This window comes from Dromiciops gliroides, chromosome 4 (assembly GCF_019393635.1).
Source record: "Dromiciops gliroides isolate mDroGli1 chromosome 4, mDroGli1.pri, whole genome shotgun sequence".
Taxonomy (NCBI): Eukaryota; Metazoa; Chordata; class Mammalia; order Microbiotheria; family Microbiotheriidae; genus Dromiciops; species Dromiciops gliroides.
Window position 1 is genome coordinate 126,894,042 of NC_057864.1, and position 21,936 is coordinate 126,915,977.

A 21,936-nucleotide genomic window follows, 5' to 3' on the forward strand; every position below is an offset into this window, starting at 1 on the left:
AACTCAAGACAGAGAAAAGTAAGCTTTTCAGGGTTAGAGAGATAGAAAACAGTTTGAGCTGGATCTTCCTGGTATCTGTAGTAAAAGTAGGTAAAATGTCAACCCTAGTTGCTACTGCACTTGCTCAATACGTTTATTAATATTAACTTCTCTGCCCCTGCCTAAAATCTCCACCCAATTTTTGATCATGGGTCCTATGAATGTGTATGTATATGGGAGGGGTAATATATCAAGGAGAATTTAACTAGAACTCTTCTAGGAAGATTGTGAAGCTGAGCCTAGCAACCTATAGTGGCTCAGGGGAGGGAATGATAGTGGCAAGGTATAGGATAAATACAGGTGGTATGCTTTCAGCACTCGCATTCACCTGGTTTTTGTGGGTGCCCATACTTGTGGGAATGCAATAAAGTCTTTTTGTTATACCAAAGCTGCCTCTGAAAGAACTTATTTTGAGGTCTTCACCTGTTTCTCAAAGAAAGGTTTTAGAAAAACCTGGGAACACTTATATGAACTGATGGCAAAGTGAAGTGAGTAGAATCAGAATGTTGTACACAATAGCAATATTTTAAGGATGATCAACTGTGAATGACTTTGCTATTCTGATCAATACAATGATCCAAGACAATCTCAAAGGACCCATAATGAAAAATGATATCCACCTCCAGAGAAAGAACTAATGGAATCTGAATGCAGATTGAAGAATAATTTTTTCACTTTCTTTTTCTTGATTAAAAAAACCAAAAATATGGCTAATATGAAAATGTTTTAGATGATTTCACATTGGTAATTGGTATCACATTTGTTGCCTTCACAATGAGTGGGGAGAGAATTTGGAACTCAAAATTTCTTAAAAATCAATGTTAAAAATAAATGACAGGGGGCAGCTAGGTGGCACAGTGGATGGAGCACCGGCCCTGGAGTCAGGAGGACCTGAGTTCAAATCCAGCCTCAGACACTTAACACTTACTAGCTGTGTGACCCTGGGCAAGTCACTTAACCCCAATTGTCTCACTAAAAATAAATAAACAAACAAACAAATAAATAAATGACAGAAGAATTTACCTTTCTCTGGATGCTTCATCTGGAATACCCAAGCAAATTTCTCTGTCAAACCTTCCCGCACGTCTCAATGCTGGGTCCAGTGAGTCTGGTCTGTTGGTAGCTCCAATTACTAAGACCTGTGCTGTAGCAGCTAGATTATTCAGGTCTAAAAGAAAAAGAATCAATCAAGGAACTAGTGAAGATATTAACCCTTTGGCTTTACCTTAAAGATTCTGTTTCACAATAAACAACTGATACTGGCCTAAAAAGGGTCTATTGCATACATATGATTCCAGGAAATAATATTGTTGGTTTTGATTACTTAACCATGACCTTTCTATACACATCTTCTCCTAACTACATTACCTCATCTATCATCAAAATATCTGAGTAGAAATGTGCAGTTATTGCTCCCATTTTTAGATATCCTAAGGCAGAGGGGTTAAATGACATAGTCCTAAGTCCAAAAGTGATCTTTCCTTCCAAACAGCAGGAATTTTCACATATAATAATCAGACATTTTTACTGACTGATTTGAGCTATACAAGTCCAAAGGACTCCTGATGAAAAAATGCTATCTACCTCAAGAGAGAGAACTAATAAACTCTTTTTTTTTTTAAGTGAGGCAATTGGGGTTAAGTGACTTGCCCAGGGTCACACAGCTAGTAAGTGTTAAGTGTCTGTGAGGCCGGATTTGAACTCAGGTCCTCCTGACTCCAGGGCCGGTGCTTTATCCACTGTGCCACCTAGCCGCCCCGAACTAATAAACTCTTAAGTACAAACTGAAGTATAATTTTCTCATTTCTTTGTTTTTCTTGCCTTTTTTTTTTAAAGGGGGGGGGCTAATATGGAAATGTTTTGCATGATTTCACATGAATAACTGATATCATATTGCTTGTCTTCTCAGGGGGTGGTGGAGGGAAGGAAATTGGAACTTAAAATTTTATAAGAAAAGAATGCTAAATACATACTTTTTTTTTTAAGGAGAAAAAAAATTACTTGAGTTACTTGTACCATCCAGTCCTGAAGGGGAGAGATGATTGTTGAATTCTATTGTAAGTGGTTAAGTAAGCTCATACCACTTGGAAGCCTTTAAACAAATCATAGCCAAAAACCCCAACAACCCCAACTCTCATGCAACAAGGTATCCTGCTACTTTAAATTTCTGTAAGGTCTTCTCCTTATGTAAAAGTTTCTTAGAATTTATATATAAATCCTTACCATATAATCTATACATTGTTTTTGCATTCTATTTACAATATCTTATCTTATCTCTACTTAATTAGGTTGTGAGGTTAGATGGTAAACATAAAGGTAAGATTTATTACATATTCTACTTCATTTGTATCCCTTGAGTATTCAGTTTAGTGCTGTGTTCTCTAATGATTTGATCAATTAATTAATCAGGAAGATCAACAATTTATTCAATCACTGGCATAAAAAAAGACTTTCTACCAAGACTTCCCAGAGGAGAAAAGCTGAGAAAACATTCCCACACTCCTGGTACAGAATACTACATTTGCTTTTGGACAAAAATGTCAGATTGGTTAGGTTTACTGAATTGCTTTCTCCCTGGCCCATCTTTTTTTTTTTTGGGGGGGGGGGGGTCTTTGTTACAAGAGTTGGCTTCTTAGGTGGGTAAAGAAATAGATTCATATACAAAGGCAATGCAAAAACAAGATATCAATAAAAATAAAGTTTAAAAAAAGTTAAATAGAATTATCTTCCTCATTTTTAAAAAATGAAATAAAATTTGAGGTAAGGAAATCTGCCAACGCTGGGATCTTGGTCTGACTGCTAAGCATTTCTCGAGGAAATTCCAATTTTATATTTTTCTCAGAACTCATTTCAAATTAAGTATAGTCTATTTTAAATAAAATTTAGCTTTACTGCTTTCTTAAAATGAGTATGGAAGCTAGTTAACAAAGCTTAAAAGAGATTCACAGGACTGCTTTAATGAATAAAAATCAATTTGTAATTAGCATAAGTAAAAGGGTATTCTGAATACTCAAAAACAATTAAAAGTAACTTTCTCAAGTATTTAAATATTCCCCACTAAAAGTACCACCAATGCAACTGTGAACTGATCCAACCATTCTGGAGAGCATTTGGAATTGTGCCCAAAGGGCTATAAAGTTGTGCATATGCTTTGATCCAGCAATACCACTATTAGGTCCCAAAGAGATCATAAAAAATGGAAAAGGACCCACATGTACAAAAATATTTATAGCTGCTCTTTTTGTGGTGGCGAGAAATTGGAAATTGAGGGAATGCCCATCAATTGGGGAATGGCTGAACAAGTTGTGGTATATGAATGGAATGTAATACTATTGTGCTGTAAGAAACAATGAATAGGCAGATTTCAGAGAAATCTGGAAGGACTTACAGGAACTGATGCTGAGTGAGATGAGCAGAACCAGGAGAACATTGTACACAGTATCAACAACATTGTGTATTGATCAACTGTGATAGACTTAAGTCTTCTCAGCAATACAATGGTCCAAGATAGTTCCAAAGGACTCACAATGGAAAATGTTCTCCAAATCCAGAAAAAAAAGAACTATGGAATCTAGATGCAGATTGAACCATACTATCTCTATTTTTTTGTTGTTTTTCTTTTTTGAGGTTTTCCCTTTCTACTCTGATTCTTCTTATACAGCATGACTAATGCAGAAATATGTTTAATGTGATTGTACATATATAACCTATATCAGATTGCCTGCTGTCTTGGGGAGGGTGGAGGGAGGGAGAAAAATTTGAAACTAGAAATCTTATAAAAACAAATGTTGCAGACTATCTCTACATGTAACTAGAAAATAATAAAATACTGGTATGAAAAAAAAATGGGACCTGGGTCTTTCCACTCTCATATTCTTTGATCTTTTGGCAGCACTTGCCACCATTGAATGTTACCCCTTCTTCTGGTCATTCTGACATACTGGTTCTCTTTCTACCTGTATGACTGTCTCTCCCCAATCCAATTCAACCAACATTCATTATGAACCTACTGTGTTAAGATATTACTAGGCAATGAGGATTGAAAAAAAATAACAATACAATCCTTGCTGTCAGGAAGCTTATGATTTCCTCTGGAGAATGTATCCATAACATGCATAGAAAAAGAAAACAAAAATTAAAATTAACTGTAACAACTCAAATTATCTGACTATTCCTACTAAAATGTTACTGTGCTAAAATACAACTGTCTGCTAAGACCACAGCAGGTCCCAGAAGAGCATGGGGTAGAGAAAGGAAAGGGCTTAGGGACAGAAATGAAATTATGGTTCAAGCCAATGAAGGGTCAGGGTACCAGAAGTTGATCAAGTTCCTTCAGGTACCAGGAACAGGGCATGTTACCATTCCCCTACACCCCCACCCCCACCACACCCCACGCCCTGCAAGTGCCCATTTGGATAACATTCCTGTAATCAATCATTACTCAGGTACCACATGACCAGGAATAGAACTACATCCTATCCAGGTTTTACCCAAGATTACAATGCGAGAAGAACTCAGGGTTGATTATTTGGGGAATGGGGGGAGAGGAAGGGAAAAGTTATTTAGAAACTCAGAAAGTTTTGACTCATACAACTGAATCAAAATTCACATTAAAGCACAACTGAAGCACAGTCTCCTAAATCCTCCTGATAGTCTAAACATATGAATTCTTACTGTTGTCAGGCTTAAGATTTGTTTCACACACTACCTCATTCTATTTACCAACCTATTACTTATCACACTCTTAACCTTTCCCCACACATTTTTATTAGTGTACATCTAGCGAGCCTTCCTCCACACGGGGCCCAGGAAAATTTAACATTTATACATGTGATGAAGAATGATGACATTAAATAACAACAACAAAACAAACCCCTACTACAGATAAATCTGGCTTGGGTGGGGAATAATAGGGGAACAGAAGAATAGGATAGGATATGAAAACATACTCTCAGTTTGCTGACTGTCTACACTAAATGCTAAGCAATGTACTATCTTAGGGGTCTTTTCTCTCTCTCTGCTCTCCTTTGGTGATCTCACCTGGAATGGAGCTCACTTATCAGCTCCACAAAAGGAACATTCAAATCCATACATACAGATTCTAATTTTTTCCCTAAATTGTATATAGAGCCTTGCATTGCAAAACTGCAAGCAGGAAGTCCCCAATTGGATATCCTGCTTATAACTTAAACTTAAGGCATCCCCCAATGCCTCTCTCCCCTAACCCCATCTGTCCCTCCCTCAAACTCCCTCTATTTTTGTTCATGGCATCTCCTCCAGGATATTCAACTTCAAAACCTTGAACTTGTTCTTAAGTCTTCCCCACTCTTTATTCCTTACAACCAAGCAGCTGCCAAATTCTGCTGAGGCTTGACAACACCTCCCAAAACCGTTCCCTCTTCTCTATTTACACAACCACCATCCTAGTTCAGATTATCACCATCTTTCTCTGAATAATTAGAGTCTCCTGGTCTCTTATCATTCCCCCTCGTCAAACCACTCTCTTTGCAGATGCCAGATTAATCTTCCTAAGGCACACATTTGATACTTGCCTGCACAAAAACCTCCCAAACCTCTCTATGGGATAAAATACAAACTCCTAAGCCTGGCAACAAAAAAAACCTCTATAATCTGGGTCAGATGTACCTTTCCAATCTAACTTCTTATTATTCATTACACTCAAACATTCTGCTTCCCAGCCAAAGTTCACTACTTGCCATTCCATAAACTAATTACATTCTGATAGTCAGGGCAGGGATTTCAAGGTGCAGAGATAAAACCCATACAAGCACATTCTCTAATTACAGGTTTTAATAATGATATAAACAAACTTAGTACATCTCTCAATCATCTGGTTCCTGTTTTGTTGCCCTCAAAATTTCCCCATATTTAAAAAAAAACCTTCACAAAACCATCATCCTCTCAAGATATCATCCTGTATCTCTTCCATCCTTCTCAGCCTAATTCCTTGGAAAAGCTGTTTAAATTACCTTTACTTCTTCTCTTGCTCCTCAATCCTCTGCAACCTAGCTTCCAATCTCATCATTCAACTAAAACGACTCTCTCCAAAATTACCAATCATCTCACGCCTGCCAAATTTGATTTTTCCCTCCTTGGTACTCAATACTCACCTGGGGGGAGGGGGGAAGTGAGCAAAAACCACCTATTTTCTTGGTTATGGAATACTAATGGACACACAACAGTTCATTTATCCTGGATGTATGATGACCTGGAAAAATTCTTGAACAGGAGTAAGAGACCAGGTTGGTTTGTTTTTAATGACCCAGAGTTTTTCCTAAAGGACCAGCTTTTTAATATCAATATTATTAAGGTGATACTATATGGCTTTGAATTAATTTTAACAACTGAACTGAATTGAAGAATTAAAGTTGAAGATCATTCAAAGAACAATTGAGAGATGAAAGGGAACATATTGCACAAGATAAGTAATGCCACTGTAATAGTATGGATACATAACCAGAAAAGGAGATAGGCTAGTCATATCATCAAATATGACAAGATTATTGATTGGATAAGCCTTGTAGTTGGAACAATTGAGTGTGTGGCCCTATCTCTGGGCCTTTAAAAACAGCCAGACCTAAATAGCAGAACTTATCAAGTTCAGAGAACATATGATTGTTCAATTTGACTGGGATGTGTTATTTCAATGACAAGAGTTTTAGAGAAAGGCTCCAATACATTGCTAGACACCCTGTGGAGGCTTCCTGGAAGAATATGGTCAAGAATATGATACAATCCAGTAAGGTATCAGAGTATCCCCATCAGTCTTTGACACATTAGGCATTTAAGAAATGTTATTAAATTGAATTAATTTTTCTCATGATCTTGTTTGTACTATGAATTTACTTGATAAAAATTCATGTCTGAATTAGCAGAAATTCCTACTGAACAGAATAAAAATAAATGATTTTATAAACCTTAAAAATGCATATAACAAAGCACCATTGAAAATGACACTATCTGGAGTATAATTATATAAGTTGTGTAACTTTATGTTCTGGCTCTTATATTCCTTAGAGTTGATCCAGATTCAGAGATAATAGATGTCTTTTTTTTTTGGGTGGGGGCAATGAGGGTTAAGTGACTTACTCAAGGTCACACAGCTAGTAAGTGTCAAGTGTCTGAGGCCAGATTTTTAACTCAGGTCCTCCTGAATCCAGGTGCGGTGCTTTATCCACTGTGCCACTTAGCTGCCCCTCTAGTATGGAATCTTAAAGAGCAAACTAACATTAAGAAGATGTATCAAAGCTTAAAAGTCAAAGGAACACAGGATACTGTTAACCAAAAGGAATCAGCAGAACAACTTTTTAAAAATCACAAAAAGTTATACAAATGCCAATGCCACCAAAGACATTTCTACTTCAGATTTAAACAGGTACACAAAACAAGCAACATTCTATAATGGAGATTATCTATCCAGTCCTAAGAGGTCTGGTGGAACTGGTGGTGTCCATCCCCTTAATAAAAAGTATACCTCTAAAAAGAATATTTTTCAAACAAGTATTTATTTTAAACTAACCATCCATGCAGACTAGGAGCTGGGCCACAATTCTCCGTTCCATGTCTTTTGAAGCAACTTCTCTTTTGGGGGTGATAGCATCAATTTCATCAATAAAAAGGATGCAAGGTGCATTTGACTAAAAATAAGAATGCCATGGTAAGTCATTCATGAAGAAATCAACCATACAAAGGTGAATAATACCAAAACAATTTATGGAAGCACTCACATCATTAAAAAAAAAAAACCTGAAAGTTTTAAGATCACACATTAATATCAATATCTTTGACCCAAAGGGAATCTAGATGATTCTGGAGAGACATATAAAGGAATACAAGCAGACAGAGTCGGGAGAAAAAACAACTGGATTTCAATAAAATGAACCTTTAATTAAGCACCTATGTTGTAGTTACATGCTAAAGCTAAAAAGACAACAATGAAACAGTACTTGACCCGAAGGAGAAGATATATGTACATAAATGCATACATAGGTACAAAATAAATACAAACACTTCTTGGTCTGGAAGGGCATTAGCAGGTGAGAAGATCAGAAAAAAGAGATCATGGAGATGGTGGCACTTGACCAGTTTTTAAGGAAACAAAGGATTCTCAGAGGCAGAGGCAAGGAAGAATTCTAAGCAAGTCAGGACAAAGACACAATCAATGGAGTGTCATATGTGAGGACAGTAACAAGGCCAGTTTGGCTGCACTGTAGAGTTCGAGTGAATGAATGAGAAAGCATGTAATAAGTTCTTATTATGTGCCAAGCATTGTGCCTGGAACACACATACAAAAAGAAAACAGCTACTGCCCTCAAAGAGGGGAGAAAACACATAGAAGAAGAATGTAGCTACAAGATGGACAACCAGGCCCAATACCCAAGAGGGTACAGCTCCAGAGCAGACAGCAAAGAGTGTTGTCTTAGAAGGTAACCTTCATGAAAAAGTCATTTCAGGCATGACTCCACTCACTGACGTGGTTCCCTACAGCCTGGACTGATTCCACCTGCTTTTGTTTGAGTTGTCATGTCAGAGAGCCCAAGGGTTGATTTGGAGCTGAGCAAGCAGTCTGTACTCCCTTGGTCACTTATCCGCAGAGCCATAACTGCCTACATGCCATCTGATATGCTAAAGGAAGAGATTCTGGCAGGCAACGTTTTATTAGAAAATATATTATTAGATATTGCTGCTGTATTAATCAGTTTACCCTCAATTTTTCTTTGTCATAAGGGAAGGCTTTATCTGGTTAGAATACATGTGGGCAAATGGACAATATATTTTAACAGAAATGTATTTAGAAGATATTCCATTAGATTTCTGATTAATGGCCCCAAACTTGTCAAATGTCATTTTATAATCCCATCCAGAGTTATGATTTTTTTTGCCTATCACTGATTACTTGCTTTTTATGCTTAAAGTATTCTCTTCTTTCATACAAGACATAAAATGAACTTCAATCATATTTTTAGATGGAGGCTTTAGAGTCTCTTTTGTTAGAAAACTCTTTAAAAGTATCGTGATGCTTCAAGAAAATTAAACTGTAAATTGTAAACTAATTAAATAATGCCATTTCAGTGACATGCTTTCATTTTCAAACCATAACTCAGTCTTGTTACTTATTGTCCTTAAAGGTTTTTTCCAGTTACTCAGTGAATAATGTCAAGTTATTTCATCATGCTTAAAACAAATAACAATGTTCCACTTGCTTTTTCCCTCATTTCAGCCTAGCCGAATGTGAAGCACGTTGGTATTTTTTTCAGTCAATCTATCACTAAGCATACATAAGCTAAATTCTTTCTTTGGCCATAGGCATACTGAGAGGTTAAAAAAGTAGCTTATGGGTAGGTCTAGGCTGGAAGAACTTTAAATGCTAAATAAAGGTGAATCAATTTGATCCTAGAGGTAAGAGAACCAGTGCAGTTTATTTACAGTGACATGGTCAGACATGCACTTTAGGATTGATCAGTTTTGTAGAGATAGGGAAGAAGAAAAGACACTGAAGACAAAGAGATCCAATTAGGATGCAAAAGTCCAGACCAGAGATGTTAAGCGTATAAAAGGTGGCAGCTGCATGAGAAAAGGGATGTGAGTAATGCTAATGTGGAAATGATAAGATCTGGTCACTGAGTGGTTGTGTGGGCTGAAACAGAATGAAAGTCAAGGACACTGCCAAGGTTTTAAACCTGGGTAACTAGAGGAATGTACTGGTCTCCTTGGAGATTCCACCCTTGCTTATCACTTACTACCAGTGTAACCCTAAACAAGTGATGTAACCTACGTGTGCCTGTTTTGTCATAGTTATTTCACAGGGTTACCGTACAGACTGAATGAAATAATGGACAATACTAGCTACCTCACAGGGTTGTGTTAAAGAGTGAATGAAATAATAGATGTAAAGAATTCTCTGAACTACAAAATAACAATATATTACTTGTTATTATTATTTTCTGAGTCCAAGCTTTATGATATGGCCCAATAATGGAAAGTTCAGGATCACTGCAAATGATATAAACACTAACTTTCAGTCCTAATATTCAACTTGACTGTAAAGTATCAAGAAAGAGGTACGTTTTGAGGCATATTAGGTTTTTTTTCTTTTTGTGGGGCAATGAGGGTTAAGTGATTTGCCCAGGGTCACACAGCTTCTAAGTGTCAAATGTCTGAGGCTGGATTTGAACTCAGGTCCTCCTGCCTCCAGGGCCGATGTGGCTGCCCTTAAATTTTTTGTTATGATTATCAGGAAGCTCTTTTTAATTTTGTTATTATTATTTTTTTTTTGCAGGGCAATGAGGGTTAAGTGACTTGCCCCAGGTCACATAGCTAGTGAGTGTCAAGCTGAGTCCAGGGACAGTGCTTTATCCACTGCACCACCTAGCTGTCCCAGAGGCATACTGTTAAAAAGATGGCAAACTCTTAGGTGTAGAGTATAAACTGCCTATTTTTGTTCTTTTTTAGAAAAGAATGTGGTGTACAGTGAGTTAAAAATAAAGATATGTATTGTAGAGCAGAAGTTCTTAATTTTATTGGGCCAAAATATATCTCAGAATATCTATTTTTTTAAATAACTGAAAGAAATGTCAAATTTCAGTAAGATGTTGGTAAAAATAAAGATGTTAATCAATGCATTTATTAAGCACCTACTGTGTGCCGGGCACTGTCCTATGTACTGGGGATACAAAGCAAGGCAAAAAACAGTCCCTGCTCTCAAGGAGTTCATATTCTAATGGGGGAAGACAACATGCAGCAACCATGTACAAACAAGACAAATTGGGGATAGTCTTAAGGTGGAGGAGGTCTGGGAAAGCCTTCTTGCAGAAGGCAGAACTTCAGCTGAGATTTGAAGACAGGGAAGTCAAGAGGCAAAGATAAGGAGGTAGAGAGTTCCACAAACAGGGGACAGTCAGTGAAAATGCTTGGGTCAGGAGATGAAGTGTCATGTCCCCAAACTCATTCTTCTTGAACTCTCTGCAGCTTTTGATACTGAAGACACCTTCTCTTTGATATCATCTTATCTCTAGGTTTTTGGGATACTCCTCCCTCAGTTATTTTCCTAACTATGAATGCACCTTCTTATTTTCTTTTGCTGGAAACTCATTCAGGTCATGCCTACTTACCTTGAGTATTCCCCAGCACTCTCCTGGTCCCTCTTTTCCTCTCCATTTACACGACTTCAATGGGTGATGACTGGATTTAATTATTATCTTTATAGTGATGCTTCTCAAATCTACCTATTCAGCTCCAATTTCTTCTCCAACTGCCTTACAGACATCTGAAACTAGATGTACACTAGAGATCTTAAACTCAACAAGTACAAAACTGAATTCACTCTCTTTTTCCCCTACACCATCTCCCCTTCCAAACTTCCCTATTACTGTTGAAGGAACCATCATCCTCCCAGACACCCAGGCTCACAACCTAGGTGTCATTCCCAACTCCTCAGTATATCAACTCCCCTTCTCCCCCATATCCAAACTGTTGCCAAGGCCTGTGACTTTCATCTTAATAACCTATCTTGACGACAGCCCCTTTTCCCATCTGACACTGCCCCTACTCTAGTGCTAGCCCATATCACCTCAGATCTGAACCACTACCGTGATAGCCCTCTAGCAGGTTGGCCAGCCACAGGTCAATTTCTACTCCAGATCATGCTCCACTCTCAGCTGACAGACTGATTTTTGTAAAGCACAGATCTGACCATGTTACTCCCTTACTCAATAAATTCTAGTAGCTTATCACCTCCGGGGACCAAATACAAAAGCCTTTCACAACCTAGCCCACACCTCTACCTTCCAGTCTTCTTAAACCTCATAAACACCCTCTCTCCCACACTGTATACTCTTCAATTCAGTGATATTGGCCTCCTTGCTGTTCCATGAACAAAACACTTCATCTCTTGGCTCTCGCCATTTTTAAGAGCTGTCCACCCATGCCTGGAATGCTCTCCTTCCTAATCTCTGCCTCCTAGCTTCCTTCAGGACCAACTAAAATCCCATCTTCTATAGGAAACCTTTCTCAATCCCTCTTAAATCGCGTGTCTTTTCTCTTGTAATTATTTCCTATTTATCTTACACATATTTGTTTGCCTGCTGTTTCCTCCATTGGATTATGAGCTCTTTGAGGGCAGGAACTGTCTTTTGCCTTTCTTTGTATCCCTAGCACTTATCAGTGTCTGACACATTAGCTACTTAATAAATACTTAATGATTGACCGCCTGGATGATATGTGAGGAGCAACAAAGTGATAACAGTCACAAAATACATGGAGAACAATGAGGTTCATGGATCGCTCTATAATACTGTTTTAGAGACTAAGAGTATCCAAATTTGAAACTTGCTGTGCTAGCTGATGTTTAACCACTCAATACTAGGCCTATGGGTGAGGAGGGAAGAGGCAAAGTGTTAAGGATAAAAGAGGCTTGGTGGGGAAAGACAGTGTCTGGCACATAGTAGTGCTTAATAAATGCTTGGTGACTGACAAGAAAACTAAAATGACTCAAAATCATGAATAGGACACATTTAAAATAAAAGCCTGGCTATTCACTATGTAGCTCTCTTCCAAATTATAAATGTCTGTGGGGGAAACACATAGACAGGTGGAAACCTCAGCGAGGTTAGGTGACTTGCCCAGTCATAGAGTTAGTAAAATCGTAGGCAGAATTCAAACTCAAGTCTTTATTCCAAGTCCAACAATCTATCCACTATACCATATTATCAAAATGGAATCTCCATAAGCCAAGCATATCAAGTTTCTGCTCAGTTACATAGAAAACGAAATGGGAAGAAGAAAGAAAAGACATGTGATGGCATCAGAATTGAGGTTGAAAAAGAAAGCGGGGCAGCTAGGTGGCACAGTGGATAAAGCACCAGCCCTGGATTCAGGAGGACCCAAGTTCAAATCCAGCCTCAGACACTTGACACTTACTAAGCTGTGTGACCCTGGGCAAGTCACTTAACTCTCATTGCCCTGTCCAAAAAAAAAAAAAAAAGAAAAAAGAAAGGGACAAGAATAGCTATATCACTGGGAACATATCATTCCCAGTGAACTGATCTTATGTCCCTTTTAGCTAAATAGGTATCACTGCAATTCTAATGAGGCAGAAGAATATTAAACAAGACTGGTAATCTGGAGACTGTATTTGTCACTTTTAAATGAAAATTTTTAAATATAAGTCATGTCACAATTATAATTCACTACAGCATTCTTCCCACTGTCCTCAATGGAGGACCAAAATAAGAGTTTTAACTGTATCTTCTTCTAGTTCCCACCTTGTACTGTCTCCACCCCACTTAATGTGAATCAAACCTAGTAAACTGTCTACCCTTGTTGTTTTGTCGCCCATACTTCCCTACTGTATGAGAATTTCTCATTTCCATTTATATTGTATTTCCAGTTAAGCTGGCCATACTCAGTAGAGACAACAAACTTTGACTGTTTCAAATAATGAAGAAAAATGTTTCCTTGTCCCCAGTTTTCATTGAAGAATTAATCACTGTAATGACTAGTAAACATCCATGTATGGGAACAAACTTACACTGAACGCAAATATCACAGTTCTTTACATGTCTCTGCAATATTCTTGGGTTGTTTTAATTTTTTAAACCTTCAAGTTTTAGATAAGACAAAAATATTACAGAATCTTTCCAGTGAAACATAACTGAATTTCTTCCTTACAATGGGATAAGATCTTAAAATTCTACTAGCCATAAAACAGTTACATGTAAGTTACAATTTGGCTTCTTTGCTAGTGTAAGTTTAATTATTAACACAGGAGTATTCGCCCGGACATTCAAGTGGCCTTCTAAAAAGCCATATGGGAGTTTCTCTGGAAAATCATGTCTCTGTCACAGGGGCCACTGGGTACAAGGTACTACTCTGATGTCTTAGAAGTCTTCCAGAAGTCTTCCCCAACTCTTTCCTGTATGGCAATCAGAATGAACAAATGCAGGTGATGCTGCAGAAATGGGAGAACACAACCTCCTGATGAAATGGCTTCTTTATAGCTAGCAGCCACCTTGACTTACCACAGCCTGTTCAAAGAGTGCTCTCAGCTGCTGTTCAGACTCCCCAGACAATCCAGACACAATCTCAGTAGCAGCTACTTTGAGAATTGGTAGCTCAAGCTCCTGCATAGAAACATACAAAAGAATGACAAAACTGCCAAGTTTTAAACTAAATTATTTCCTTCTGACACAGGCAACAGAAATAACTGAATTTTTTCCAAGCCCCAATTTCTAAGGAATTGTTAGCCCAATGAAAAAGAAACAAATTTTAATCAAGAATCTGTTTTAACATGAGTTTTTTTGGACATGTGGCTGAGGATTTTTAATTCCACCATTACTAGAGGAAAGCATGAAGATTAATTTCTTCCCCCTGAAAAGCTGGTCTGGAACCAAAGAAGCTATAATCTTTCCCAACTCTAATCTGGGCCAACACATTTTGAAATATCCTCTACCTTTGGTACAGGAACTACAGGAGATCTGACACACACCCAAAACTTTCCCCCCCACTTTTAACTGACAAAATGGAGAGAGGTGAGAAGAGAGAAGCCTCATTACTAGAAAGAAGTTATATATGAAGCAAGTTGTACCAATGGCAATAAGTAGGATAATTATAATCATCTTAAAGGTGGCTTACCTTCAACTACTGCTCTATTAGAAAAAAGGAATGGGATCCTATTCTACCAAGAAAGTCATCAAGAGGAAAAAGCAGTCAGATTACAACCTTGGTCATTATTAGTTTAGGAGCAAAGTAAATAGAAAGCTTGAAAACTAAACTGGAATGCCATTTCAACTGCCAGCCTTATAATTAGCACAAATTCAATGAATTTTAAAATAAAAAGAGAAAAGCAGATCATTTCTAAATGACAATTGTCCTCTTCCTGACACCATCACATAATAAATTAAAGAAGTTCACAGAGAAGAAAGAAAAAGCAAGTACCAACATTCCTTACCCCAGCAATTGCTTGTGCAAGTAATGTTTTTCCACAACCTGGAGGTCCATGTAAAAGAAATCCTCTAGGTGGTACTACACCAAGGTAGTGGTATACTTCAGGATGACGCATATGGATAAGCATCTTGCATACTTCCTGTCAAGAGAGAAGGAAATAATATTGATTTGCAAAGCATTTTACATATATTATCTCATTTGATCAGCACAACAACCTTGTGAGGTAGGCCCTATAGGTAATGAAAGTTTTCAAATGCAGTAGGATAAGTGAGTTGTCCATGGTCATACAACAAATAAAAGATCAGGAGTGAGATTCTCACAACTCTAACCTCACTTGACTTTAAGTTCAATATTCTTTCCAGTATATCATAGATTCTACTAAGATGGCCAAAGAGGGAAATACAAAGAAGTTGAATTAAATGTCCAGTTTTAAAAACAATCAAGTTTGTCAAAGTACAACTCAAATGACCTTAAATCAAAGGTGCTGTGTTTTATATCACTTATTTCTTTTGCCCCTCAATAAAGCCAAAAAGTAAGCTGGCCTACCTCATTCACTATGGATACACATTTGACAGAGGTAAAAAAACTGGGCTGTTTCCTTCTGTCACTAGCAGCACAAGAGGAAGTAATATCTATAGTGTAACTAACCTTCAGTGTCACATCATTGCCCCCTACATCTTCAAACTTCACAGTTGGGATCTGTAGCTCTGGTGTTTGAGATTTGACTGTCAAGCAGAAACGAAGAGGCATGAAGAATTCAAAGCAAGTCAACAGGAATTTATTTAATAACCTCTACTAAAAATAATAATAATAACCTCTAATAGGGTTAATTTTACTACAGTAAAAGGCAATATTTTCTAGTGTATGCTTATACCACCCAGACACTAAAAGCCTAAAATCTTAGAACCCTGCACCTCCCCCTCCAAAGGTAGCTTCCTGAAATTTAAAGCTAAGTATGATCTAATGATATATCACAGCCACTTACCACCCACATAAATGTAAACTATTCATTAGTCTAACCTTTTTTTTGCAAAACACCTTCTATTTCTCCATCTACTTTCTGAAGATCCTCAGTTTTTCTCTTGGTTCTCTTAAACCTGTTTTTTCTTTTATTCTCCAGAAGAGAATTATCTTTTGGATCCTAGAAAGACACCAAATGAGATAATACCTGTAAGAGTAGTCAGTTAAAATTCAGTTTTTAAAATATTTACTTAATCCATCTTTGAGGATATGATAGAAAAAGCCTTAACATCTTTAGGGAGGGGTATGGTCAAGAATTTCACTTGTTCCTGCCTCTCACACTTTTTATCTCAGACATCAAGAGTTCCTGGCTATATTCAAGTAGGTAAGAAGAGAAAAAGTCTACTAAAAATCAAGCTACCAAACTACTTTAGTTCTACTTAACCTCAACAGAGCTTATGTCTTCAGATGTTCCTAACACAGTTACATGTTCCAGGACTGCTGACCTCCTTTTTCCTCACCAGGGTTCCTTCAGCTAAAACTAAGGTTCTTGGTCCACCAGTCTAATTCAATTTCAATCTGAATGGATACCGATAATATATGCTATACAGTCTGCACTAAGAGACCCTGACTCCATTACCTCTTGGGTCTGGCCACACCTTTCCTGGTTACATGCTGCTTTGCTATCTATGCTTCACTTCACAAGTATTGGAAAATTCATGTGTTCCTACTGAGAAGATTTTAAAGCAGATTTTTAAATATATCATAACATTGTAGAACTTCCATAGTGCCCTACTCCAATGCCTAATCATGGTATGGAGGTGACCCTTGTTTCTATCACAGCAAAGGATAAGCTCTGAATATTTCTACCATGCCGGAAACTGACTATCCTCAGCAACAGACACAGTCTGTTTAAAGAAGATCAATCTTTCTATGGAGGGAGAGGCATGTCATCACATCAGCCCCTAGCCACCTGAATAATCCATTTTTTTTGGCCATGCCTACCTGTAAAACAAAGAAAATTGCAAAATAGCTCTCTGTCCTCTGTAGCTCCCTTGAAATTCAAGTGACAGGGGCAGGAGTGAGGAATCCTACAGTTTGGGGAATTTGAGGAATAGTAGCAAATTCATACATATCTTGCTGGAGAAGCTAAATCCAATCAATCTTAAGATTCTTGCCAAAAAATGAATCCAGAAGAAGGAAGTTGCAATTAAATGAAAGAAGGGCACAAAGGTACTCCTTTGAGAAATAAAGAAAGTAAACAGCAGAGTAAATTTTATCATGTCCAGAAAGCTACATGGAACATGATTTATTTCATGGAATGGATAGTTGGTATTGCAAGTATTGCAAGACCAAGGAGATGTATTTGCAAAAATATCCCCATAAAAATATTTGCAGCTTATATACAAACATCAGTTGCTGAGCATAAAGATGAAGATTCTACAAAGAACTTAAGTTCTTTCAAATTTAATCAGCATGCACTGTGATACTCAATGACTTCAACACAAAGGTGAAAAAAGGTAAGAACAGGAAAAATATATGGGAATGGATGATTCAGGAAGGATTTCAAAGATGTGTAGATTACACTTAAGTATTACCCCTTCATAACATGAACAACTTTCTTTGATACTTTAATAGACAGGAATGTATTTCTAAAATTCTGTAGCAGCAAAACCCATAAAAGGACAGGGTGAAACAATTTTCCAGCCCCAGACAATGTAGAAGGTCGGCAGAAAAGGTCTGTTGCACTGGAGTGAGAGTGGAACATAGTCCAGTACACACTGAACCAGCACAGACCAGGTCCCAGCAAACCAGGAGCAGGTCTTAGGGGCTACTGAATCAGCAGCAGCAGAGCTGCTTTCCAAAGCTCTCGGCCCATAGACAATAAGGGTGTAGGGACAACTGGTCAGAAAGAAATAACGGGTCCCTTTGCTGGCATAGGAGTGGGAGGGGAGGGGGCACAGGATTCTTGAATTTCCCACACTCAGATCTGGGTTGCAGTCCTGAGTGGCAGTCCCAGGCTGAGGAGGAGCACTCATACACCAGAGCTTGCAACTGCAGGGGAGTGGGGATTCTAGTCAGAGAGTGCTTCTGGTGACTCAGAGACCAGAGCACGAGGCAAGAAAGTACTAAACACAACTCTCCTTGGATCATACCACCTTCAAAGAACTGAAAGCTTACAGGCTCTGAAAATAGCTGCACAAAACCCCTGAAGGTTAGAAGGTACACCTTCTGTCCTGGAAGCCGAGTCACACTTTAGTATAGAGTTAAAAGTCAAGAAATAGGCTAGAAAAATAAGCAAACAACAGAAAAAAATTCTGACTATATAGAAAAGCTTTTTTGGGGGGGGCGGGGGGGAGGTTTGTCTTTTCTTTCACAACATGACTAACAGAAATGTTTTGCATGACTGAACATGTATAACATATCATATTAGTTACTTACCCAAGGGGAAGGGGAAAATTTGGAACTCAAAAATTTTAAAAACAAATTTTAAAAATTGTTTTTATATGTAATTGGGGAAAAAATAAAATATTAAATCACAAAATTTTAAAAATATAGCATACAGGGGGCAACTAGGTGGCACAGTGGATAAAGCACTGGCCCTGGAGTCAGGAGTACCTGAATTCAAATCCAGCCTCAGACATTTAACACTTACTAGCTGGGTGAGTCTGGGCAAGTCACTTAACCCCAATTGCCTCACTTAAAAAAAATATATAGCATACAAGTGAAACAACTTAAACCTCAACTATTTAAAAGATAACTGAAATCGAACACAGTAAAAGGACAATAGAAATGACACTAACAACAGTTAGAATAATTTGATCTAGAAGTTTAACAAATGTACTTAATTGCCACAACAAGGAGATCAAAAGGGCTTCTGGGTTAAGGCTTTCCGAGCAAAGTGCCTTAGTCAGCAAACAACCGACTCTTAAAGAGGGGAAAGGGTAAAAAATAGAAAGACATATAATAAAACAGGATGAAGGGAAATTACAGTTAGCAATCGTAACTGTGAATGTGAACTGGATGAAATCACCCATAAAATGGAAATGGATATAAGAATGGATTAGAAACCAGAATACAATGCAGATAGTTCTAGCGTTTCATAAATTTACTTTACACACACTCAACTCCCTGGTAGTGAGGCAGCAAGACCCAGCATCAGCCCAGGCTCTGGCTCCTGGCTGCAGTAGGCACTGGAGCCACAGTGGCTGCAGAGCTGTTGAGGGGGCAACGGGGAAGTCTGCAGAGTGCTCCACTTTTGTTGAGTGAAAACTAGCTGTATGTTTATGAAAAACACAAGAGTTAAAATAAGGGGTGGAGCAGAATCTATTATGCCTCAGTAAAAGTTTTTTTTTAAAAAAGGCATGGCAATCATGGTCTCAGACAAAGCAAATGCAAAAATAGATCTAAATAAAGAGATAAACAAGGAAACTACATTTAACTAAAAGGTACCACAATCAATGAATACAGACACTGAATCAAATGACTTAGTATCTAAATTCTTAAAGGAAAAGTTAAATGAATTCTAGGAGGAAATACAGTAAAACTAGAATTGTGGAAGACCCCAATTTACCCTCAAACCTAGATAACCATAAAATAAGAAATAAGTTTAAAGAGATGAATACAATTTTAGAAAAAGATAGGTATATGACAGGCCTCTGGAGAAGAATGAATCGAACAAAAATGAGTATACCTATATCTCAGCTATTCTTGGTGCATTCACAAAAACTGATCTTGAGTAAGTACAAAAAAATTTCACAAATGCAAAAAAGCATAAATATTTTTTCTGACCATAATGTAATAAAATTATATTCAATAGAGCCTTTGAATCAGATTAAAAGGTTCATTGCAAACCAAATCTTAAAAAATGAGTGGTTCAAAGAACAAATCATAGAAACAATCAATAATTTTATTAAAGATGACAATGAAACAAAATACCAAAATTTGTGGGATGCACCCATGCAGTACTTAGAGGAAAATTCACATCTCTAAATGCTAATCAATAAAAGAGCAGATCAACAAACTGGTCATACAAGTTAAAAAAGAAAAAATCAGAAAACCAAGAAATTTTTTTAAAACTCCAATTAAGCACCAAAATAGAAACCTAAAAATCAAGGGGGAAATTAACAAAATAGAAAGTTTAAAAAAAAAAGCCCTATAAAGTAAATAATAATACCAGGAGGTAGGTTTTCAAAATAAATAAATAAATGAGGCAAAATAGATAAACCACTGGCAAATTTGATTAAAAAAGAAAACCAAATTGTCAATATTATATATATATATAAAAGGTGACTTTATAAACCAATGAAATAAAAGCAATTATTCAGAGCTATTTTACCCAATGATATGCCAATAAAGCTGACATTCTAAATGGATGAATAGTTATAAAAATATAAACTGCAAAGATTAACAGAATAGGAAATCAAATACTTAAATAACTCTGTCTTAGAAAAAGAAATGGAACAAACTGAAGAAGCCAGAAATGAATCCCCCAGGGCCATATGATTTTACAAGTGAATTTTACCAAAAGAACAATTAATTCTAATACTATAGAAACGGTGAAAAAAATAAAGAAGGAATCCTACCAAAACCCTTCTATGATGAAAAAAATGGTCTTGTTACCTAAATCAGGGAAAGTCAAAGTAGAAAAAGAAACATAGGTCACTTATTCTTTTTTTTTTTGTAATAAACATTTTTATTTATAGTTTGGGGTTCCAATTATCTTTTTCCCTCCCTCTCCTCCCCACTCCCTGAGGGGGCAAACAATCAAATATGGGTTATCCATGTATGATTATGTAAAACATTTAGGTTAATTAGTCTAATGAATATTGATTCAAAAATTTTAAATACAATCCTAGCAAGAACAGTACATATCACAGAGTATATAATAAAGATCACACAACATAACCAAGCTGGAATCATACCAGCATTGCCAGGCTGGTTCAATGTAAAGAAAACTACACACCCATTCCTAATAAAAACACTAGAGAGTTTAGGAATAGGTGGAGCTTTCCTTAAAATAATAAACAGTATCTACCTAAAGCCATCAGCAAGTATTATATGCAATGGAGATAAATTAGAGGCCTTCCCAATAAGATCAGGGGTGAAACAGGGATGTCCATTATCACCCTTATTATTTAATATTGTACTAAAAATGTTAGCTTTAGCAATCAGAGAAGAAAAAGGAATTAAAGGAATTAGAATAGGCAAGGAGGAAACAAAACTATCACTCTTTGCAGATGATATGATGGTATACTTAAAAAATCCTAGACAATCAACTCAAAAATTACTTGAAACAATTAACAACTTTAGCAAAGTAGCAGGATATAAAATAAATCCACATAAATCATCAGCATTTCTATATATGCCCAACAAAGCCCAGCAGCAAGAGATAGAAAGAGAAATTCCATTTAAAGTAACGGTAGATAATATAAAATACTTGGGAGTCTACTTGCCAAGACAAACCCAGGAACTCTATGAACACAACTGCCAAACACTCTTCACACAAATCAAATCAGATCTAAATAATTGGAAAGATATCAATTGCTCATGGATAGGCAGAGCTAATATAGTAAAAATGGCAATATTGCCTAAATTAATTTACTTATTCAGTGCCATACCAATCAGACTACTTAAAAATTATTTTATAGAGCTAGAAAAATAATAACAAAATTCATCTGGAAAAACAAAAAAAATCAAGATTATCCAGGGAAATAATGAAAAAAAATTCACAGGAAGGTGGGTTAGCTGTACCAAAACTGGAGCTTTACTATAAAGTGGCAGTCATCAAAACTATCTGGTACTGGCTAAGAAATAGAGTGGAAGATCAATGGAATAGGCTAGGCACAGGAAAATGCAGTACTAAATGACACTAGTAATGTAGTGTTTGATAAACCCAAAGACTCCAGCTTCTGGGATAGGAACTCAGTATTTGACAAAAACTGCTGGGAAAACTGGAAGATAGCATGGCAG

The 21,936-nt window shown here is 37.0% G+C and overlaps 1 protein-coding gene across 4 annotated transcripts in view; it reads right to left on the bottom strand.

The window, feature by feature from the left end:
- The window catches only part of NVL (nuclear VCP like), a 100,539-nt gene that overhangs the window by 56,746 nt on the left and 21,857 nt on the right, over nucleotides 1-21,936 (bottom strand). For all 4 annotated transcript variants that reach the window (XM_043963262.1, XM_043963261.1, XM_043963260.1 and 1 more), the window contains 6 exons: nucleotides 16,024-16,144; nucleotides 15,652-15,728; nucleotides 15,008-15,142; nucleotides 14,079-14,180; nucleotides 7,580-7,697; nucleotides 1,063-1,207 (listed from right to left, as the gene is read on the bottom strand). In XM_043963262.1, coding sequence (XP_043819197.1) covers nucleotides 1,063-1,207; nucleotides 7,580-7,697; nucleotides 14,079-14,180; nucleotides 15,008-15,142; nucleotides 15,652-15,728; nucleotides 16,024-16,144 — 698 coding nt within the window. The remainder of the gene's footprint in view (nucleotides 1-1,062; nucleotides 1,208-7,579; nucleotides 7,698-14,078; nucleotides 14,181-15,007; nucleotides 15,143-15,651; nucleotides 15,729-16,023; nucleotides 16,145-21,936) is intronic.